Source organism: Pollachius pollachius, assembly GCF_949987615.1.
Source record: "Pollachius pollachius genome assembly, chromosome: 15".
NCBI classification, from domain to species: Eukaryota; Metazoa; Chordata; class Actinopteri; order Gadiformes; family Gadidae; genus Pollachius; species Pollachius pollachius.
Genome location: NC_136948.1, coordinates 17,840,725 through 17,864,172, shown reverse-complemented (window position 1 = coordinate 17,864,172; position 23,448 = coordinate 17,840,725). Strand labels below are relative to the sequence as shown.

General features: G+C 44.1%; 4 protein-coding genes across 6 annotated transcripts in view; 2 read left to right on the top strand and 2 right to left on the bottom strand.

Annotated features, from left to right (window-relative positions):
- Positions 1 to 13,901, top strand: part of rock2a (rho-associated, coiled-coil containing protein kinase 2a) — a 36,606-nt gene extending 22,705 nt beyond the window's left edge. The window contains exons 18-33 of one of the 2 annotated variants that reach the window (XM_079752174.1): positions 259 to 418; positions 627 to 787; positions 1,430 to 1,614; positions 2,243 to 2,312; positions 2,571 to 2,674; positions 3,173 to 3,359; positions 4,231 to 4,324; positions 4,565 to 4,659; positions 4,967 to 5,158; positions 5,564 to 5,732; positions 6,891 to 6,961; positions 7,081 to 7,169; positions 7,412 to 7,490; positions 8,030 to 8,291; positions 9,469 to 9,682; positions 12,298 to 13,901. In XM_079752174.1, the coding sequence (XP_079608300.1) occupies positions 259 to 418; positions 627 to 787; positions 1,430 to 1,614; positions 2,243 to 2,312; positions 2,571 to 2,674; positions 3,173 to 3,359; positions 4,231 to 4,324; positions 4,565 to 4,659; positions 4,967 to 5,158; positions 5,564 to 5,732; positions 6,891 to 6,961; positions 7,081 to 7,169; positions 7,412 to 7,490; positions 8,030 to 8,291; positions 9,469 to 9,682; positions 12,298 to 12,301 (2,136 nt within the window). In that variant the 3' untranslated portion in view covers positions 12,302 to 13,901. Of the gene's footprint in view, positions 1 to 258; positions 419 to 626; positions 788 to 1,429; positions 1,615 to 2,242; positions 2,313 to 2,570; positions 2,675 to 3,172; positions 3,360 to 4,230; positions 4,325 to 4,564; positions 4,660 to 4,966; positions 5,159 to 5,563; positions 5,733 to 6,890; positions 6,962 to 7,080; positions 7,170 to 7,411; positions 7,491 to 8,029; positions 8,292 to 9,468; positions 9,683 to 11,083; positions 11,638 to 12,297 lie in introns of those variants that run through there. The other variant, XM_079752175.1, reaches the window with a different exon arrangement.
- A 97-nt stretch (positions 13,902 to 13,998) lies between these two features.
- On the bottom strand, positions 13,999 to 18,100 carry slc66a3 (solute carrier family 66 member 3). The gene is made up of 7 exons (XM_079752176.1): positions 17,809 to 18,100; positions 16,656 to 16,738; positions 16,179 to 16,248; positions 15,935 to 15,992; positions 15,397 to 15,517; positions 14,764 to 14,805; positions 13,999 to 14,463 (listed from the first exon to the last, which is right to left on the bottom strand). Exons 1-7 carry the CDS (start codon positions 17,952 to 17,954, stop codon positions 14,348 to 14,350), a joined length of 636 nt encoding a protein of 211 aa, XP_079608302.1. The 5' UTR covers positions 17,955 to 18,100; the 3' UTR covers positions 13,999 to 14,347.
- A 685-nt stretch (positions 18,101 to 18,785) lies between these two features.
- Positions 18,786 to 19,774, bottom strand: cimip5 (ciliary microtubule inner protein 5; the record flags this gene model as incomplete). Its single annotated transcript, XM_079753087.1, has 3 exons — positions 18,786 to 18,980; positions 19,257 to 19,296; positions 19,542 to 19,774. 3 exons carry the CDS (start codon positions 19,772 to 19,774, stop codon positions 18,786 to 18,788), a joined length of 468 nt encoding a protein of 155 aa, XP_079609213.1.
- A 475-nt stretch (positions 19,775 to 20,249) lies between these two features.
- LOC307087159 (CAP-Gly domain-containing linker protein 4) overlaps positions 20,250 to 23,448 on the top strand; it is a 37,929-nt gene continuing 34,730 nt past the window's right edge. For both annotated transcript variants that reach the window (XM_079752630.1, XM_079752629.1), the window contains exons 1-2: positions 20,250 to 20,339; positions 22,629 to 22,790. In XM_079752630.1, coding sequence (XP_079608756.1) covers positions 22,643 to 22,790 — 148 coding nt within the window. In that variant the 5' untranslated portion in view covers positions 20,250 to 20,339; positions 22,629 to 22,642. The remainder of the gene's footprint in view (positions 20,340 to 22,628; positions 22,791 to 23,448) is intronic.

Here is a 23,448-nt window from a genome sequence, read left to right as displayed (position 1 = left end):
GGCGGTTTTCATTTTCTACTGAAGGAAAACATAAGATAAGACACGATAATAAACCTTATCTTGTCCGATTGGTTCAGAAATCTCTCCAGTGTCACCAAGTGCCACAGTCATAAACAGCATGCGGTATCATTATTCCAATCATAAAAACACGAAAGACGTATCCAGAGTCCCGTCCACCTAGCGCGGGGTTGAACGCCAGCTAACCCCTACGGCCGCTGACCCCCCGTGCCCTGCCCGCGTCCCTCGCTGTGTGTGCAGGAGAAGAGCAACAAGGAGATCGACCTGACCTACAAGCTGAAGGTGCTGCAGCAGGGCCTGGAGCAGGAGGAGGCCTCCCACAAGGCCACCAGGGCGCGGCTGGCCGACAAGAGCAAGATCACCGAGACTATCGAGGGGGCCAAGTCTGAATCCACCAAAGGTACGTCCTACAGACGGCCTTCATTCTGGCCAATGGCCTAGCCTTATTATATCCTGACATGGCTAAACATAGTGAAATAAGATTCTAACAAAGCCACGCAGGTCTATTCTGTTTGATATAGGGGCATTGTGCTAAACTCAGTAGGCCTGATAATAGTAATAATAGCCACCCCACGGTTGGGCGTTAACCCCCCCCCCCCCCCCTCCAGACCTGGAGCAGAAGCTGGCGGAGGAGCGGGCGGCCAAGCTGCGTCTGGAGAACGGCATGCTGGAGCTGGAGAAGCGCAGCAGCATGCTGGACTGGGACTACAAGCAGGCGCTCCAGAAGCTAGAGGAACTGCGGCGCCACAAGGACCGGCTCACCGAGGAGGTGTGTGTGTGTGTGTGTGGGTGTGGTTGTGTGTTTATATGTGTGTGTCTGCAATGGATAAAGACAAGAGGTTGTGTTGTGCAGACTCTGCTTGGTTATTAGCTGTTGATTTAGCAATTGCTTTTATCCAAAGAGTGCGAGTAAAGTTGGGCGCAATCAAAGCAAACCATCCAAAATGTATTTGCGACGAAAAGGTTTATGTTCTAAAGAACTACTTTGCACTTAGTGTCGAACTGGGGAATATGCGCCAACTCTGAAATGTCTAACCCGACCAAAAAACGTAGGACGTGCATTGTGACCAGTGGTTCTCAAACTTTTTCTACTAGTATACCCCTCTAAGATATATTTTCAGCTGAGTCCCCTCTTCACCGGCACAAAACATTTTTGGGAGAAAAACAAATAAAATGAACGTAAATAATGTATGTGCGTTCTACTTTGCAGTGTAAACATGAACATTTAAAGGATTCAAATCCTCACATTTTTGTGAGAAAATGGGCCTGTGTTTCATGCTTGGCTAATTTCTCCCCACAAAAGAAGCACAATGCCAGAGGAGGGTCAGAGAATGCGCCCCCCCCCCCCCCCCCCCCATCCCGTCCCCGTCCCCCCGTCGGACCCCAATAACCTCCTCCCGCCGGCCCCCAGGTGAAGAACCTGACGCTGAGGATCGAGCAGGAGAGCCAGAAGCGCAGCCTGACGCAGAACGACCTGAAGGGCCAGACCCAGCAGCTCAACGCGCTGCGCACCTCGGAGAAGCAGCTGAAGCAGGAGGTCAACCACCTGATGGACATCAAGAGGAGCATGGAGAAGCAGAACCAAGAGTTACGCAAGTCAGTACACCCCCATGGCCCCTTTTCCCCCTGTCCCATCCAGGGGGCTGTAGAGGTTGTTTAGTGTTTAATTGTTCTGTGGTGGAAGTTATCTCCATTTTCATCACACATCTGGCTCTCTCGCTCGCTCTCACTCTTTCTCTCGCTCTCTCTCTCTCTGTCTCTCCCTGTCTCTCTCTATCTCGCTCTCTTTCTCTCGCTGTCTCTCTCTCGCTCTCTCTGTCTGTCTCTGGCTCTCTCTCGCTCTCTCTGTCTGTCTCTGGCTCTCTCTCTCGGTCTGTTTCTTTCTTTTCTTTCTTTCTGACCTGAAGTTGTATTTCTTTTCCTCAGGGGTTCAACTATCTCAATTCTAATCTGCTTATGACACACATCTGCCCATGTGGTGATTTATTTTTCTTTATTTCCCTAAAGTTGTATGTTTTTCAGAGGTATACTTATCTAAATTATAATCTTAATATGACACACATCTGCCCCTTGTGTGATCTCACTTTCTTTCTTTTCTGAAGTTGTGTGTTCTTTCCAGTGTTCTACTAATCTCAATTTCCATCTCAATGTGAAAGCGATCTGCCCTTATCATAATGTCTGAAAAGTGGATTTGAATGAAGTGTTATTCTCCCTCCCGTCCCAGAGAAAGGCAAGACTCTGACGGCCAAATGAAGGAACTTCAGGACCAGTTGGAAGCAGAGCAGTATTTCTCTGTGAGTTTAGTAGTTTATAGCAAATTATATTGCATTTATTATTATGTTGAGTACATATTCATATATAATAGCTTAGAAAATACAAAAAAGAAATATTTTTAAATACAAAAATGTTGACAATTTTTGATTTTAATATAGATCTTTTTTATTTTAATACAAATAAATCTATCCTATTAAATACATTTTGTTTCTATCTTTTTCCTTCATAAGAATTAGTGCTTTGCGGGGAATAACTGGATTTTGTTTTTTTGGATGCAGACGCTGTATAAGACGCAGGTGCGTGAGCTGAAGGAGGAGTGTGAGGACAGGAACAAACTATCCAAAGACTCCCAGCAGTCCCTGCAGGACCTGCAGGAGGAGAGGTGGGCAACGAGGACACGCATACACACCTCATCTGCTATTAAAGTGTTTCTGTAAATACTGTAGGGAAGAACCAAACACGGGGACCAAAGTGGATGGATGTAGTCCATTTAGTTTCTACTTTTCTCTCTATCTTACCCGCACCATTTTTTTTTTTTTATTGAATTCACTTTCTTTCATTTAATTCTTTCTTAAAAAGATCCTCTGACGTAATCTTTATTTTTGCACACTCTTTTCAGTCTATCCCCTTATCTTTAACTCTTTTGAATTCACACTTGACAGCCCCCTCTCAGCATGGTTACACCCTCTTGGAGAGGGGGTTAGCGGCGCTGTTTCAGGAGTTATTATGTCAGTGTAATCTGTCAGGAATGTTATAGCCGTCTGATCGGCGACTAGTCTGTGAGAACAGAGCATTGGCTCATTCCTGACCAATCAGGACATCTGTTCCGTGGTACAGGTGCATGAAATGCTAAATCCCCCCCCCCCACACACACACACAGGGACTCCCTGGCAGCCCAGCTGGAGATCACACTGACCAAGGCGGACTCTGAGCAGCTGGCGCGCTCCATCGCCGAGGAGCAGTACTCGGACCTGGAGAAGGAGAAGATCATGAAGGAGCTGGAGCTCAAGGAGATGATGGCTCGCCACCGCCAGGAGCTGGGGGAGAAGGACGTCACCATCGGCTCGGTGAGTGGGCTCCACCGGTCGTCCCTCTGTCCGTCCGCCCCCCCCCCCCCCCCCCCCCCCCCCCCCCCCCCCCCCCCCCCAGCTTGGCCTCGTGTCTCCGCACCCACTCTGGGTCAAACGTTTACATTTAGGGCGTTTAGCAGACGCTTTTATCAAAGTACACCCGTCAGAAGAAAGTGAAACAATATGTCGCTGTCGGTACAGTAAGGATGTTCATAGATCCAAGTGCCAAGCACTAACAATCACTAGGTTAACCCATTCCCTGTAAAGAACAAGGATATCTAGGATAAGATACTACACAACTAAGTACTACTACTGAGTACGACATACAAGAAGTGCGTACATTAAGTGCCAGGACGTACAACATACAATAAGTAGGAGGGGTGGGACGGGGTGGCTATGCAGAATCTGGGTGAACTCTGAACAAAACCGTTGTGGTATTGAGTGACTGCAAACGGGAAAGGCGTGCCATGTCTAATCTCATCATGAGTGCGTTTTAATGCAATTTGATGGTTAGATTGATGTGGAGCCTTGCGAAATATGAGTTACAGAGTGATTTGTGTCGATTGCATTGCGTTGTGCTTTATATCGATGAAACACTCCAGACAGCAGGACTCAGAGGATGTACTTTAAACACGACCGATCTGTTGTGTGTGTGTGTGTGTGTGTTTTCTATGATGAGGGATGAGTGTTTTAATGCTGAAAGATTGATTGTCTCACTCACTGTTTGGTCAATAGAACTGACACACCTTTAAGTCATTGTAGGTGGCCGGCATTCATGTAAAAAATGGTTGGCAATGTTTAGCAAAGATGATGAAACACGGTTGTGACAACATTTCTGTCCCCCACAAACACCAACAAACACGCACAGCTGGAAGAGGCCAACCGCACGCTTACCAACGACGTGGCTAACCTAGCCTATGAGAAGGAGGAGCTAAACAACAAGTTGAAGGACATGATGGAAGGTGAGTGTTTCCCACTACTGCCTGCCATCAAAATCACTGCTATACATCCACCTCAAGCCCAAAGCACACAGCCGTGTCTGGACAGATGCCAAATAATGCTTTAGAAATGTTGTGTCCAAAAAAACGAAGCAAGGGAAAAATACAGCCATTTATACTTTGCTCTGATAAAACAATTGTTACTGTGTTTATTTTTTGGCACAACTTTTGTGTTTTTAACCGCGTTCGTGTTGCCACCCACAGATGGCGAGAAGATCAGGAACTGGGAGCAGCAGATCAGCCAGGTGAAGCAGACCTTCGAGAAGCAGCTGTGGTCGGAGAGGACGCTCAAAACCCAGGTGAGGAGCGCATTCTATGGGCGGACACGTTTGATGCATGTAGGGTGTCTCCCATCACAGATGGGAGACTGTGATATTAGCCACCCACTACTGAAATTGAATGTGTGATGCTACTTGATGGATGAGACAACCCCTACAACTCCTCCTGATATCAGTCAAGGCGGTATGAACTGTGACAATCAATGCTTAAGAATGAAATACCCGAATTAAGAACATAACCCGTCATAGACATTGCATCGGGGTCCATTTGAAACATGCACAACTCTAACTAATCGTCGAGGACCCACCCCCCGTTTGTTCCTGGCAGGCCGTCAACAAGCTGGCGGAGATCATGAACAGGAAGGAGTTGCGTGGCGTGGGCAGTCGCCGCGGCAACGACACAGAGCTGCGTCGCAAGGAGAAGGAGAACCGGAAGCTGCAGCTGGAGCTGCGGTCGGAGAAGGAGAAGCTCAACAGCACCATCATCAAGTACCAGCGCGAGATCAACGACGCCCAGGCGGTCAGTGCGGCACTGGGATGATGTTTAGGGTGTTAAGGGTTTGTAAAGGGCCCCCAAAATGAAAAAGCTAGTGCCATCAGTGGAAAATTAACATTTTGGGAATTGAACAGACAACTTAAATGACTTCATCCAAAGAAACGTACAATAAGTAAAGTTGTCAGAGAAGAAGAGAAACAACATGTGGCTGTCGGTACAGCTGGGATGTTAATACAAACAAGTGCAAAGCACTAACAATTGCTAGGTTAAACCATTCCCTGTATACAACAGAGATAGCTAGGATAAGATACTACACGATGCTAAGTACTATTTTTAAGTGCCAGCCTTGCCAGTCTCGAGCCCCACATCTTGATATGTTGATAAATAAAAGGTTCCTCAACGCTCTTCATCCCCTGTCCTGATTTGCAGCAAATGGCGGATGAGAACCAGATGCGCATTGAGCTGCAGATGGCCCTGGACAGCAAGGATAGCGACATCGAGCAGCTGAGGAACACGCTGCAGACCCTGAGCGTGCAGTCCATGGACACGGCCAGCGTGTGCAGCGGGCCCGAGATGGACACCGACGACGCCTACACAGGTACACAAGGACCCCCCAGTGGGGGCCGGAGTGCATTCTGTACCTAAATAAACAAAGTATGCATATTGTTGTTAGTTAAAGCTAGGGTAGGCCATTTCAGAAACCAGTCCAAAGCCGTTCGATTTTGAAACATCCCACCGCTCACTTTACGGCGCCCTCCAAAGCCACTCCCCCAAAGTCACTCCCCCAAAGCCACTCCCCCAAAGCCACTTCCCAAGCCACTCCCCCAAAGCCACTTCCCAAGCCACTCCCCCAAAGCCACTTCCCAAGCCACTCCCCCAAAGCCACTTCCCAAGCCACTCCCCCAAAACGAACGAGACGATGGCTATAGGTCTGCCTACCATTGTTGAAGACTTCGGTCATGCGAAACGAGTGCACGCAGGTAGACGGGGAGGTGGGCAAACAGGCGGTTACGCCATCCAATATTTTAATCCCGATCATATTATAATTATTGTCTTATTACAGGCCTGCGAGAGCCATGGATACATGATTCATTTATTTTGTCAGTTCATTTGATTTATTGATTACCCTCGGGATGAGAATTTCCACAAATATGTCAGAAAATGCTTCTTAAATTAATTGCCTACCCTAGCTTTTAAGTATTTTATATTTTCTTGTCCTTCATATATAGTATATATTTTTTGAATTTTTTGAATTACAAAAATTCAAAATATATTATAATCTACCTCTATGTCCATCCGTCTATATCTCTTTAGTCCTCCAATCACTAAACACATTTTGCTACGCTATAAACCATTAATGTTCAGTATGTCAACAGAGTATGTTAAACAAAACATAAACCTTGTTAAAAGCACCCACCAACAATTTAGTGTTTACCCTGATCCGCAAAGTAAATATCAGAGTGAACGTCTGCTCTCGCAGGGGAAGGTAAATTGTAAAATTGACCGCACTTTAAACTTTGTGTACTCTCCATGTAAACAGCCAGAGGCATAACACTAGAGAATATTCCTTCTTTTAGGTCAGAGTTGTTCATGAATTGCAGACCAGCGCAGATCACAACCTACATGGCTCAGTATGACAAGACAGACAATGAATTCTATTTTATCACAAGCCCTTTATCCTTTCCATAAAAAAATAAGAGTTTTTCATATTCATGATTTCTGTACAAATGTTTGTGTTGTTCCCTTGTCTTCTTAGAAACGAGGCTGGAGGGCTGGCTTTCACTCCCTGTCCGCAACAACACGAAGAAGTTTGGATGGGTCAAGAAGGTGGGTGAAATTAAACAGGCCGCAACTCCATGTTGTGGCGCCAAAATATCAACATTGAACATAGACACAATAAAGACCTCCCAAAGTCCTGATGTGTTTGGATTGTGTCGCTTTCACAGTATGTCATCGTCAGCAGCAAGAAGATTCTGTTCTACAACAACGAACAGGACAAGGAGCAGTCTATACCGTACATGGTTCTGGATATAGAGTGAGTACAGCATCAAAACTGCCCACTTAGAATTTTTTTTTTTTACAATGCTGTCCCTGTTGTCAGATTTAATAAGCGCGAAAAATCAACCCTGAAAGGGGCGAGATCCGATTACATATTTTTGGGGAAAACGTTCCAAAAAACGTTTTGGGGCATTCCTGTGGTGATGTGCGGAATAACACGGTGTTCTGTGTGTGATTGCAGTGTGAATTACATGATGAAGTCCTTTCTCCTTCTCGCAGCAAACTCTTCCACGTGAGGCCTGTCACTCAAACAGATGTGTACCGTGCTGACGCCAAAGAAATCCCAAGGATATTCCAGGTCATTTTCTACACAATATTTCCCAGAATAACGATTTAACTTGCACATATGTGATGTGTTGGATTTCAGCTGCGGCGGCCAATATGCTATTAGTCTTCAGGTTATTGTTATTTTAGTTATTCAAGGGGCAGAATAGTCTAGCCGTAGCTAGGGTGTTCTGGGTTCGATACCCAATGCCCTTGGCCTAAACATCCGTGGGAAAGATGCCTAACCACTACTTAGCCGGTAAAGATCTCATGCTTTTTCTCTCTCGCTCTCTCACTGAATACACCACAATGCTCCTTCCAACTCGTCACTTGCACCTGATCAGTAGAGGAACCAAAGTCGGGATTACTAGTTGAAAGGAATGGATTTGACAAGGCACCTTTGACGCATTCAAAAACCAGACAAAAGACAACCGGCAGGCAAACGTTGTGTGGGAACATGATCCTCACCCGATGACGTCTCCTCCAACCGATGCCAAAGTCAGTTTTAGCAGAGACACGGATTGCCACCATTGTAGTAATCACTGACTCCCTCTCTCTCCTTCTCCACGGCAGATCCTGTACGCCAACGAGGGCGAGAGCAAGAAGGAGCCGGAGGTGGAGCCGCTACCCATCGGGGAGAAGTCCAGCTACTTCTGCCACAAGGGCCACGAGTTCATCCCCACGCTCTACCACTTCCCCACCAACTGCGAGGCGTGCACCAAGCCGCTGTGGAACATGTTCAAGCCGCCGCCCGCGCTCGAGTGCCGCCGCTGCCACATCAAATGCCACAAGGACCACATGGACCGGAAGGAGGAGGTCATCGCCCCGTGCCGAGGTGGGAGGAGGCCCGGCCACGCCCGTCTCTATAGTGGGATTGTTCCTTTGTGTCTTTTGTTGGGGTTGCTGTGGATTCACAGTGTTGCAATATTCACAGGGATTTTTATGACAACGATTAATATAACTATACACTTATGCGGTATATATACAGTTTTAATCATTCTAGTGGAGGGGTCATAATGAGGTATAAATTGAAATGTAAAGTATGGTATCGGGCTTTAACTGGTTTTCGATTCTAGGATGTTTCAAAGTGTTTGGATCACTTTAAGGGGATATCTTTTAATTAATTCAGAAAAATATTACTGGTTGTCACGATAAGTCAGTGTTAACAATGCCATCTAAAGTGGATAAACCACTATATTTAATTACAGGCTCAGCCCTATTTTTCTCCCATTTCTGGCGTCACCCGCGTTTGCGCTTTCTTCAACGTTGCTTGGAAATTAAATGACTTTCTTTAGAGCTTTGAGTCCTGCGCTGGCGATGGCGTGTTCACTGGAGACCGGCCAACACGTATAGAGGAATGTAAAGTCGTGGGCCGTGTATTCTTATGCTCATTTCCATGTTACGGTTCATCCCTGCGGCGCAAGGTTCGCGTCTCCTCTTGACATGTCTGTAAACACATTCCGTTGGCCGCGTCCCAACCGCGTTGGGGTGTTTCTTCTTCCAACCTTGATGCATGTCTGGGAGATGTTCCTTATTAGGAACCTACCTTGTGAAAAGAGTCATGGAATAGAGGCAACGTCTGGAGGCTCATGACCTTATGGCACGCCTTATGTAATGGTGACGAGGTCGTCTTAAACCATTCAGGCCTTTATCCCTCATCTAGAAGGAATTATGCAATGTTTGATAGAAATGTGGCTTAATGTTTGCCGAAACTTCAGATTAATTTGTAATGTGAATAAATTTAGTTTAAAAAAAATCTATATTATTAATATTTCCTGTACCCCCTTCTAAAAATGCCAAATTTCCTAGAGTGAAATTGGATGTTTGTGATCATCCCACTCTACCAATCGGGACGCAACCATTATGTAACACGACTAACATATCATCCCACAGTGGCCACTGGTTCCATCAAAGGAACCGTAATATGAATCTACACAATCTATACCCAAAATGACGATCCAAACAGGTCCACCATGGTTTTAACCTCTAACCTTGTCTTCGCCTTCCCTTAGTCAACTACGACGTGTCGACGGCCAAGAACCTGCTGCTGCTGGCCATCTCCCAGGAGGAGCAGCAGAAGTGGGTGAGCCGGCTGGTCAAGAAGATCCCCAAGAAGCCCCCGGCCACGGAGCACTTTGCCCGCTCGTCCCCGCGCGCCTCCATGAAGGTGCAGCCCAGCCAGTCCATGAGGAGGCCCAGTCGGCAGCTGCCTCCCGGCAAGAGCAGGTGAGCGGGAGCAAGCCGGGAACCCTTTGTTTTTATTCCCTGTTGTGTCCGGTTATCGCACGATGCACTACGCCGCAGGGGGTCTGTTCACCGCTCGACCGACGGGCGATAAGTCGACCCGTACCTCGACCGACGGGCGATAAGTTGACCCCGTACCTTGACCGAGGGGCGATAAGATGACCCGTACCTCGACCGACGGGCGATAAGTTGACCCATACCTCGACTGAAGGGCGATAAGTTGACCCGTACCTCGACCGACGGGCGATAAGTTGACCCGTACCTCGACCGACGGGCGATAAGTCGACCCGTACCTCGACTGATAGGCGATAAGTTGACCCGTACCTCGGCTGATGGGCGATAAGTTGACCCGTACCTCGACTGATGGGCGATAAGTTGACCCGTACCTCGACTGATGGGCGATAAGTTGACCTGTACCTCGACTGATGGGCGATAAGATGACCCGTACCTCCTTAGAGACGGGCAGCTTAGTGTTGACCTTTGGGTGGACTGCGTGTCTTCGCGCACATGCGTAGGTCCGTGAGCGCATCTCTGCGTGGCTGGTGGATTTCCGCGTACTTGCTGAGGCAGAAGTCTCATTGGGGCTTCACCCTGATGGTATTCCTTGTCCCACCAAACCCTAACTCGTTCCATTGATTATTGACTAACTGCTGATAAACACTCGGAGACACCAGCATCTGTCTGGCTATTGCCATAGATGTTAGTGAGTGGCTGATGCTTTGCCAGGTGATGCTACTTGCCATACTTTAGTAACTGTCAAGGTCCGGTACCAATGTTGATAATGATAACTGTTTCTGGTTCTAAAGGATGCACGATAAAAAAAGTCACTGTTTCACCCTTCCAAAATAAATGTTATACGATCATTTGAGATGGTAATTGTAACCAGTATGTTGGCACTGTCAAAGTCAAAATGTAATGATCCCAATGGGGGAGATTAGGATGCAGCCAGTATTAACAAACACACCATCAACAAGACACCGACTAAGATAACAGTTAGTGATGGAAACACCATCGAAACACAAATGACAGAGACCAGTAGATAAAAATACATAAGATACTGTGCAAGGTCGCTACATAGGGAGGCCGAGATAAGCAGTAGTCCAGGGGAACAGTCTGCAGAAGAGGTATAAAGTGCAATAGTGACATAACTTGTGCAAATTCAGCATGTTAATGGCAGTACATACAAAGGAAAGTTTGAATTGTTTAGTCCTGTTAGTGTGGACTCTGAATCCTCTACTGTGACTGAATCATCAGCAGGGTTTTTATATTTATGTATGTTTATATTTTTTTTTCTGTATAGGTCACACATAGGGTTGACATGTCTTACATGAATGGCTGTGGCTTGTGTGTTTGATATGCAAAGCAGAAACTCTTAACTTTCAGGTTGCTGGATGTGGGTCTCCAAGACTGGCACTGGCACCTGGATGATATTGACGATGACTTTTCATCTATTCGTTTTTGATGAGCCCGTAGGGTAACCATGACAACCTGTGTGCAGTGTGTTATTGTTTTTTTTTCTGCTGTGCAGTGCAGTGTGTGAAGGGATTGCTAAGCAACCAAATATGTCTTGTGCAGAACATATTTTCAATGAGGGGATGGAGTTACTAATGACTATAATACTACTAGAATATAATGATTGAACACCTTTTGGCTTTCATTTTGAAGAGCTGTGTCTTGGATATGGAGGAAAGCCATAAGGCTCAGGTGGAGATCTAGTTTGCCTGATTGTTAATGATGGTTCATCTAATTGGGATGGAACTTGAAAGCTATTAGTTTAAGTTTATAAATCGATAATCCTAACCTTGAAATGTAACTCCCATGTCCATCATTGTTGTGTCAATAGGACAATGTCTATAAGGATTCTGTGCGCAAAGACTATAACTTGTCTTACGGTCGCCATCTTATGGTGGAATGATGTATTACTCAGGATGTCTTCTACCTCTTTCATGGAGAGAGAAAAATGAGCATGCATCAGTGCAGTTTTCAATATTTACTGTCTGCTTTGTGCAAAAGTTACATTGAAATCATTTTTATTGTGTTTCTGGAACTTCTTTTTAACTCCAAGAAAGTACAGTATCCAAAAGTGATGGACCACTTGTCATGTATTTAGAATGCAACTTTTGTGCTGGGTCATTTATAGTCAGTACGGTTGAAGACTACAGGATGGTATTTTTTAACCCATAGGATGTGGAACTTTTAAACACACTACATGCATTACTGTCTTTAGGAGTCATTAATGTGAAATAAAACGGCCATCATCTTTGTGTTGCAGCATAACTGTCAGTATGTGGACAAATTCTGCAATATGCTTTTAATAATATTACTCCCATGGCACATGTATAGATTGCAGAAACAATCTAAGGAAGAAAATTTGCAGGTTTTCTGAAAAAGACATTAATTAAATGTAACTAATGTTTTGGCATTCATTTGTTGGTTTGTACATTATTCCCTATTTACAACTATGCAGTCAGCATAATTGTCTCTTCTCTTGTGAGACACTGATCTCAGACTGACTTTTTGTGCCCTTTTGTGATCCTGCTTGTCATGATACTTTCATTTAACGTTGCTCACTTTATCTTGGTTTCTCTTCTTTCCAGTTAACCTCGCTGATGGAAATGTGGGTGCAGTTTCCCCCCCACCCCCACCCTACTCTCTCTCGGGACCGAGTCAGCGTCCCCACGTTCACATCACGCGCTGATCTGGACCCCGACCGACCTGCCAAAGGTATCCCTCACTGTCTATCCCTGGATGAAGTTCTTTCCTGGTCGCCGCGGGGAACACAACCATCACTCTCCTCCATCAGGACCGTTTCGGGAGTCTCGCTTTGGGAACTCTGAAAGCTTTGTTTTATTTGTTTTATTTTGTTTTCTACACACTTCCAGAAGGGATCCCTGGGTCTTGACTGATGGCCAGTTCTGGGGGAGAGGAGGCTATTGCTGGGGATGGGATGGGGTGGGGTAGGAGGGTAGGAGTGTTCCTTGAAGGAGAGTGCTGATAGGCCTCGGCTTACCTCAACACAGCACCACCACGTCCATGCAAGGAGTACAATTGTAATGGCTGAACTCGGACACATGACCAACAAAAAGAAAAACTTTTTTTTTTTTTTTTTTTTCGATTGTTTAAAGGGTCCCATGGTGAACACTACAGTAAAAGGGCAAAAAAGAATCACCTGACCTATGATTAAGTAAAAAAAAGAAAAGCTGGATTTCTTCAATCATGCTGTTGTATACATGTGTACAAACCACATATACCTTGCACCTGCAAAGTTCCTCATGCTTCTTCCCCTGCCGTGGGTTTGAGCGACGGAGTCGTGGAGAAGGCACTCGACTCAACAGCAAGGAGCCGACGAACATTAACGAGGTATCAAAGGAGCAGTTTCACATGTGACGCCCACCGCTTCTTTTACGGTAGCCGGTTCATCGGGTGGGCGTGTGTGTGCGTGCGCGCGTGTGTGTGTGTGTGTGCCTACGCTACAAACCACAGCCAAGGGGGCGGCTTGAATTAACACGATTCCATGAACTTCACCTCACGGACCGACCACACGAAAGGTAAAAGAGGTCATTTTGGAAGTTCCTAATTCCTAATGATCGTTTCCTGGCTTTTTTTTTAAGTAGTTTTCAATGTGCAGATTGTGCACCGCATAGGACTCTACCTTAATCATAATCTACTTGAATGGTTTCTCAGTTACTCCTCATCTAAGTGCAGCCCTCTACATTCCAGCTTTCTGAAATGAAATGAACCAATTTCCCCCCCCCCCCCCCCCCTTTCTATTTTGATTCCCTGGAACAAGATAACACCACACAATTGTATGAACCGAACAGCACTATAGATTTCAATAGTATATTTTTTTTCCTAAAAAAATAAACGTTTGTCCTGATATTTTTGTATTAAAAGTAACCAAACTCTTTAGTGTGGACACGTTTTGGTGTGTGTGTGTGTGTGTGTGTGTGGCTCACCCAGTAGGGGGAGAGCAACTTGTGTTTTTTTTGTGTGAAGTGCTCCTCCTTAACCAAGCAGCATGTTTTATACATATAAATATACACAGTATATATATATTTTACGTGACATAAAACGCACATTGTATATTATTTATACTGGCTTGTCCACTTTGTATTTAAGGGCGTTTACATCCAGATTGCATGTTTGCTACCGAACTTCTCTCACATAAATAACCACTTTATCAATAAAGACATGGATGTGACTTCTGTCTGGAATTATTGTGTGGTTCAAGTAAAAATAATGTACACCAGTGAACAACAAAACAAGCTGAAAGGCAACATTAAATATCAATATTCAAGTCTGGTTTATTGTTGGTCTGTTTTATTGAAATATTTATGGAATAAAAACATGGCTCAAAAATACAGTATATCCGCATCACCTGAAGAGGTAATATTTGGTCACAGCATCTCTTAATATTGCATTTCTCAAATCTCTTGTACAAATGTCCAGTGACTTGAATGCTCTGTGTGTGGGTATAATACTTATAATACGAAATACTAAAGAGAGAAGTGTTGGTATTGTAGGATACATTTATGTTCCACCAGTCGTTTTGGTAACAGTGGAAGACAAGGATACAATGCAGGTCTCAGACATGGACAACCTGGGCGGCTTCAGGGAAGTATCAACTTAAAAAGCCCCCCCCGCCCCCTAGTCTTCCTTCTTAGTGCTGCTGCTACTATTGTTGCCGTCCTTTCTCCTGTAGTGGAGCACCGTGGCCAGCACCCATATGTTCAGCAGCCCCATGACCACGAAGCGCACCAGCACTGTAACAAAAGGCTCAATAAGGGTGTCATACAGAGTGAAACCTGCACTGTGCTTTCCCATTAGCGGCTTCTAGTGGCTGAAGTTATAACTACAGTAAAAGATAGACGGGGCGAAAGCGGCCTAGAATTGTTTCGGCGTCAATACTTTCGGGACTCATTATATTATGTTTGAATATTGTACAAACAAGTCTCAACCTCAGTAATGGAAAAGCATATCTAGTATAGTAACTGTTTTAAGTGGTGATGCTAATCTTTTTGAATGATAGTTCTCACAGATGTGTACAATTCAAGCAGACTTACCCTGCGTATCCCCAGTGGTCATGAGGGTGGTGTAGATCCTCGCTGAAACAAGACACAACCATTTCATGTTAAAATATTATCAAATACTTGTTGAAATGTGTGAGAGATTGATGTCAGTGCATCTATACATTGCAATAAAGCATCTCACAATCATGTATTCCCTCCATTCTTGGGACTAATAAAGTCAAAAGTCAAAGTCAAATTTATTTCTGTAGCAGTATCAGACACAGTGGTTATTCAAAGTGCTTCAAAATAAAACAATAGAACGAAATATATATAAACATAATAAAAAATATATATAATTATTCAAGTAACAGAATAAAACAAAACAAAAACAAGATTAATTGAAAGCAAGAGAACTGTATTTTAATACTGTAATATATATAATACTGTTGACTTGCTGTTAACCCCAGAAGCGCAAATTTTATTATCACACAAAAAAGGCTCAATAAATCAATATAAAAAGGACAATGGCGGTCTCTATAAAACCATAACCCTGTCTGCTGGGTTCACTTAAACTTCCCCTACTGATACCATTTGTTGATATCTTTTCTCGACAGTACAATGCATGGACATGTGGCTCATCAACTGGCACGCTTGGTTTGTGTTGAGTTGTACTGCGAGAACACTCACTCAGAGTTGTGTAGATGGCCAGGGACCAAGACAGGGCGCTGACCTGGTTGGAGTCCTTGGCTCTCCATAAGCACTGCAGCTGGGCAAACTTACTGCCTGCACTGATGAATGTGCACAGACTCTGACAGACACACACACACACAGCTTGTGAGTTTGTTGGACCAAGTTGTTATGAGCCGTCAGTCAGTGGGGAACTATCCAATGAGAAACATGCATTTCAAAATGAATGTTGATATAACATTATAGTCCAACTAAAATAATCGGACGGGAATTTTCTTGCATTTCTTGCCCTTTCACAACTTAGAAACACAAGGAAATGTCGTAAAAATATATCAGGTGTACTGAACCCCATCACATATGCCGAGGTATCTGTGCGGTCTTACAATATTAATTGATTAACATAGTCAAACACATTTAGTTTAACAGATAAGTTGAAATTCTTGTTTTTTTAATAGTGTTTTTTAATAGATATTTAAAAAAAGAATGGAGAAAATGTACGCATTACATCGAGGGCCTGAAGCCACAATTAGATTCTTACCATGGCTAAGTCTATGATCCACTTCTGCACAGTGATGAGCTTCCAGCCCACGATGAACCTGAGCAGCACGTTAAGGTAAGGTACCAGATACGTGCCGTCACACAAAGAGCAAAATTCATATTCAACTCATCTGCAGGCATTGACTTCTTTCCCACAGAATACACAGTCCCTAATGTGTGTGTGTAATGTGTTATTTATGTTTGTGTTGACGTAGTCAAATTTAAAATAAAATGTGAAAGGATACACGAATGCATAGCCAAAACTCTGTCGCAGATCGCCGTTGTAGTGAAGAATCAACAGAAGGAGCATGGCATCTAGAGGATAGGGAGAGACGATGAGATGTTATGGCCACCGTAGCACAGTAAACAGCAATGCAGGATCAGAATGTAGAGCAAAGGGTTTTACATTTAAACTAAGTAAACTATGTGGACAAGCAAATCAAAACATTTACAAAGACACAAAAAGCCAGGCTAGAACAGGATTCCTCATCGGTGACTTTCCCCTTGTGGATGACTTAAGTACCTATCTATTACTTACTTATTAAATGTCTAGAAGTTCAAAATTGAAGTTCAAGACAAGACTGGTCTTGGCGAAGATCAAATTATCATTATTGATATGTAAATGCCTGAAACTAATACATTTAAATTATGCTTAAGAAATTTCTGGAACTCTCTCCCACACTATTTTTGCAATTTTCAATATTGAGGTGGTGGGGACTCACCTTGGGCAATGAGGATCGGGTATTCGAGATATGTTGGTGGTGGGTAATCGTAGTATATCTGGTACGCTACGAAAACAAGGTACCTGTATGATGAGTAGAGACACGTAACTGATTAAAATAAGACATGGGGACAAAGTCGTGTCAACGAAAAGAAGCAACATAAGCTTAAACTGCCATGCCCACAATGCAAAAGAGGTGGATTATGAATTGCATTTATGGTCCATTGGGGTTCAACTGAATCACAAATTGGGAATGAGTAGGCTAAGCAACAGAATTGACAAAGACAACACACGTGCAAATCAGGTTCTTTGGTTAGAGACACTGGTTGCCATGCAGATAGTTGGACCTTGAGTAAATGGTTTTCCTCCTAAATGTCCTTCACATTCAAATAAATTAAAAAAACGTGGATACATATGCACAATGCTTCACAAGGCAAACAACTGTTATGTAGGCTGTAATCCATTCGAGCATGCGCCCTGGTCACTTTTAGTAGGTCATGGCTCACCAACATAGAAGAGACTGCTGCCAGGCACAAAGAGGAGACAAGACACTGGTCAATTATGTAGGCACAAAGCCTCCTATAAGACTCAGCTCGCTTCAATATTTTGAAATTGACTACAACTCCAACATCGCACTCTTCAAGAAAGGGACAAACTACCCCCTGAGTGAAAGTGAAACCTTATGGATGGACACATTGTTCGCATTGTCAACCGGAACCGAGACACGGTTTAATTGATGGAGGGACGGTGAAAACAGATTGCCACGAGTTGTAAACTGCTCGGACCACAGTCGACAAGCAATGGCCACACAGCCAGCTAAGCACAGATGCCTGCAGGAAAACATATCAAGTTTTATTGTGAGAAAAAAAAATGCAGCTTCCTGTTTCTTGCATAAGCCAAACGCGTGTTCCTAGATCCTACGAGGTCATGGCAAAGCAAATGTCTTTTTAAATTCATAGGGCAAATAAACTACCATTGGTAATCTTTGAGAAAGTGTCCCTCGGTCCATCCCTGCCCTCCCCTCCACGTACCACCGTTGTGGGATAACTTGATGGGAATCAACGCTAAAACATTACTTTCACTGCGTTGTGCACATCATAACAACAAAAAGACAAAGAATTAGGAAGTTCGATCAGATACAATCACACGTTTACCCTATCAACTCGAGGAGAAGGCTGTTGAGGCTGACTCCTTTGGTTGATTTGGCCCGCATCAATAGGAAAATCTGCGGGAATTTCAGCACCATACAGACGAATAGCGTGGTGAAGTTGGCAATGTGCAGCAATTCATGCGATTCCATTGTGCACGGACGTAGGCGGACAAAACCCGACACAAAAGTGAGGTGGATGTTGATCAGAAGACGGACTCAATGCGTCGATGCGGAGAGGCGACGCACCCATACGTTGCTGCGGTGCCCCCGGCTCTTGCGCTCTCTTGCTTGCTAACACAGTCATTCAAATTTCACTTCCGCACACATCCACTGGCAGACCGTGTAAGTTTTGCTGCAGCCCTGGTTTTCTATTGGAACTCTGGCGCTATCTGCTGGATTCAATAAGTTATAATATTGTAGAAAAGTTCATTTCAATAATTCCATTTTAAAAGTGGATCTCATACATTATATCGACACCCCAACTGAGATATTTCAAGCATTTACTTGGCACCTGCCCACACTACCAAAAGTAACAATACCTCGTTTAATGTCCACGGGATTAGTGTGCTTGATTGGCCAGCAAACTTGGCTGATCTGAACCCCATAGAAAATGTATGGGGTATTGTCAAGAGGAAGATGAGAGTGATTTTACTGGTCATTTAAAATTTAAAAATGTCTGAGATTTTGGGGGAATTTGGGGTTTTCATGAGCTATAAGACATAATCATCAAGATCAAAACAAATAAAGACCGGAAATATTTCACTTTGGGCGTAATGAATTAATATAATATGAGTCTTACTTTTAAATTGATTTATGGAAGTTAACCAACTTCTCCATAATATTCAAATTTATTGAGATTTTTTCTTACATATTCAAAAATAGGCTGCAGCAATGAAATAATTAAGCGTTATATTTTGATGTGATGTGAAAAGGTACAGTGCTGTTTATTTAATGTGAACAAGGTTAAATATCTAGCTATAGCTAACTGGGCAGAAACTCCGGGTCTGGTTTGGACCGACGGCTGCTGGTCAGGAGCATCAGTCGGTCCAGCCTCATCACCTCCCGGCCCAGCGGGGTGTCAATCCTGCTGCCCAGCACCCGGTTGGTTGTGTTGGGGACTTTGTCCGAGAACGGAGACATATTGCTGGGGACAGGCTCCTCTCCCCTCGGCCGCCCCTGAAACATGGGGGAGAACCGCGGAGAGATTGGTCAGATCCTTGATTAGATAAGGGGTAGGAAAGATAGGAAATGAGAGTGACACAGACTGACTGCTCAATAGGTCAATCTAGATCTATATTTCTATATTACTAGTTCTATGGTAATCACTGATGTCATGGCAAGTCTATTGGATGTAGGCTACAGGAGTTCCTTCATTATTATAATTCATATTGCATATCATAGACCCTGGCCCATAGACAATATTTATATTGCAACATGCCTCTTAACCCTTACCAATTGATCATAGTTCTTGAGAAAGCTCCAATTCTTCTCCCTGCGAATAACAACAAAAATTATAGATTAGATTAAATTAGATTCAATTTTATTGTCATTGTGCAGAGTACAGAGTACAAGTACAGAGACAACGAAATGTAGTCGGAGAACTAAACAGAAGTGCAAATGAGCAATTAAGGTGCAGTTTGAACATGAATTGTCATATTGTGCAACATAATAATTATACAATTATTACAGCATAGCGACCACACCTGATTCTTAATAGTCTCAAACACTCCTATTTACCATTTACGGACTGCACTCATTTCCGATTGCACGCATTCTCGCCATATTTGGTCTTGTGTAAGAGGGTCACTTTTGGATGGATGTTCCACTGAAGGGCCATCTTCTTTGCTGTTATTTTTCGGTGCTTTGCGCACCAAACCTAAATGTTTGGTAGCATTGGGAATGCCCCCAATTGGTCGATCTGGTAACCGGTAACCGGCAGAAGACACACGTCGCAAATCGTTAAGTTCCATTTTTTTGTACAATATGCAAATGTGAACGCGTAATATTTATGACCGTAGAATGCCTACGTTAATTAACACCTACTACTTCAGCAAGTGAAATCCGCCTCTGAAATCACTGCTTGTCCACATGCACTGTTTTTTTGTTCCTGTTTTGTTTAGATCTCCCCTGGAAACAGCGCTGTGACGAAGGAAGCTCAATGACCCTTGTTTTTTTTAGTGCCATTCATAGACTTTTTCCCTCCCCCGTTCTATAGCTTTTGCATTTGCCTTCTGTTAAAGAAGACTTGTATTTTAAAACAACTCATATTTTTTTATTAGCTCGAAGATCGGATAGTTGTTGTTGTTGAATGCAACACAATCGCGGTCCATCTGCCCATTTTTATTCCAATCCAAATGAATATCTGTACCTTTTATTTTGAAGCCCAAAACACTTTTCATACTTTTGTTTTGATAATAACGTTTCAAACCGGAAGTCGCTATACGTCACGACAACAACAAACTTGACAGCTGCGATGGTATTTTCCCGGCAAATTACTTCATGATTAGAAGTGTTTTGGAAGGAATAGAGGTCGAGGTAATGACACATTTTGTTATTCGTATTTAACAATGTATATGACATAAGGAGTGTTTGTAAAGCACATCGTTGGAGGCTTTGGCAGAACAGTAGGCTTGGCCCATCATATGCAGGCTTACCACGTAGATCTGCTAGCTACCTCCTGCTAATTTATACAATACGTATTACGATTGAATTAAGTTCTAAACAACCTGACGTTGAGACATTTCTTGGTGCTTGAAACCTGTTCGACCAGTCACCAATAAAGTGAATACAATACTATGTACCAATGTAGACAACCCACTGAGCCTAGATGTTTCTCCTACAGCTACTATCAGCTCGTCTGTCTAAGCAGAACCCAGCAACACACTTAACGTTACCGCTCATTATTCATGTTTGGCTATAATTAAACATTCCTTTAATCTTTTGGCATTCTGAGAATAAAATGCTTTATGGTGGGGGAGAGGGGGAGTCTGTTAGCAGTTCTTGCAAGCAACTGGTCAATGTTTGGCTCCCTCAAAACAAGGTAGCTCTATCGAGCAACACTGGCCTAGAAGTCCCGACTTTGACATTTATATGTATAAATGACGTTATTTTTTATGACTACATAGGCATATAAAATGTCACTGCAGATAATCAGAACTGCAGTGACATGTTGTCATTTGATATGGCCACTCAAAGTAATCCATCAATGTATGGATGCCTCCTAATTGGAATAGTCAGGTTATGGTTAGTGATGGGGATGATTGTGGAAATTCTGGGCAGACAAACAAGAAGGGGCTTATTGATACTAGGACAATACTCTCCCATCTTTTATCTTGGCATAGTCTTGTCAAAGCTGGTCAGTGACCTTAGAGAGGCATAGGATTCCATGAACTTACTTTCCCCTTCTCAGAGCAAGGACAAGGTGTTCAGGCACCGTTTTATCCACTGAGGGCTGAATATGCCTTTTCCTTACACATCCAGAGAGCCAGAGCAGATGGTGGGCTATGGGAAATTGAGCCCATAAGTCAGGGATTCAGTTTCTTGTCCAGACAGGCGAAGTTAAGATGTCACTTTAATGATGACACTGCATTCACAACCCGGCAAAGCCTCCCTTGCGTGCTATTCCACCTTGCTGCCACCGTTGCACAATGTTTGTGTACACTCTCACCCCACAGCAACATTCTCTGCATAGCGAGCCTTGTTGTGGCCAAGCAGACTTTAACTGGTGTCGGGTGGGTGAGTGGACAGCAGCACACATATTTGGCAATCAAGAGTGACATTGTAGCCGACTGGTGTCAGAAGCTCAAATACCCTCTTTCAGAGACCACAGGCTGAAAATAGCCACTAAACCTGGGAGCCAGAAGATCATCTCAGAGCCCACACAGAGACAGGCTGCTGTGTATGTGTGGGGTGTTGGGATTGGAAAAGGCCGACCTCTCTCTGTGGCCAGCAATCACCCAGTCTCTGGTCCTAGCAGGGTTGTTTTTAGTCTTAGCTGGACTTGTGGAGATGAACCAGGACGAGGCTTATGGAGAGTCCAACAGTGAGTGAGTGAGAATCTGCAAGGGCTAGGTGGTGATAGAATCAGACTGTGTGGTTGCGAGTCTCTCTCTCTCTCTCTCTCTCTCTCTCTCTCTCTCTCTCTCTCTCTCTCTCTCATATATAATGTTTGCTGTTGTTTTACATCAACCAATATACCTCTTGTGAAGTAATGTTTTGAAAAGCTTTACAATGTTTGCTGTACTTTATATTCTGTGCACATGTGAAGGGGCTGTGTTTCAGTAAGGCATGGAAGATAATATGGAAGGCTATAGAAGCCCTAGCCTGTTCCTAGCAAACATAATTAGTTCCCTCTCATTGTTAACAACTTGAAAGGTGACTGTACTCATAATGTCATGTGGCTGCTTCACCAAATGAACGATAGCTACCATACATTGAAACGGGACAAATTTGCTCTGCATGGTCTTCTCTGAAGTAAAGCTCTGTCTTAATCTAGGTGCAGGTTTAATTTCCAAATCAATACCATGGCCTTCTATTTCCCTACAATTTCTGTCAATATGACCACAAACAAACCCAAAGAAATACAATTATCTGACATGATTCTCGTGGTCACTATATCTCACGTAATGGTGGTCTTTAGAGACAGGGCCCACATATGGAGGCAGGCCGCCTTAAAGCCTCCAGCTCTGGCTGTGTCGTCGCATTACGCAGTGCTGCCGGTGTCTTTCGCTGGGATTAAGACCTACTTTTTCCCCTCTCAAAATAGCCCAGCTGTTCTGAAACCATTAATTCATGTTTTTTTCCCCTCTCCCTGCTCGACCTCAGGCCCCCAGGGGGAGATGACTAAGGAGGATGTCCCCGAGCCTCTGGAAGGACGGGACTCTGTCCTTGGCCATCACGCACGCCTGTCTGCCCATCTGCAGAACAGTGGCACGCAACAGGCTGTCATCCACCAGGTGGCCTCCGCACCCATGCCCAGCGACTGTGGTGAGTCTCCTTGACACGCACACATGCTGACACGTACACACATATACACACACACACACACAGGCACACACACACACACACACACACACACACACACACACACACACACATAACGCATAGACTCACACACACATATACACACACACACACACACACACTGCATATATTGGCGTGTATGATGAATGACACCCTGTGGGGTGTTCTCTTGCGCTGGGCGGGTTGCTGCTTTGGTGGGGCCACAGCTCATCTGCCTGAGTGTAGTCTGACTCCAAGCACTTAGGGAGAGAGTTTCTCAAACGTACGATCGGTTTTACATGGTGCATCATTAGGGGTAAAATGACTTTGCAAGGGTCGAACCCTTTTGATCATGACCAAAAAAAAATCTATGAGTGATGAGATCATTACATTTATCCATTGTCCATTTATTGCCCACAAAATGCAGTTCCCCCCCCCCCTCTAAAAATGAGAGAAATAGTTTTCATTGTTATTCACTGGCGCCCTGCCAACCCCCTAATACTGCATCCAATAAAACCTTTGGATTCATAACAACGGCCACAAAATAAATGTTTCAGTATAGGTTGTTGTGAGAGGACGTATAGAGGCTGGAAATCCCACTACATTTAATAGGCTCAGCCTTTAAGCGGTCATAAAAAACACA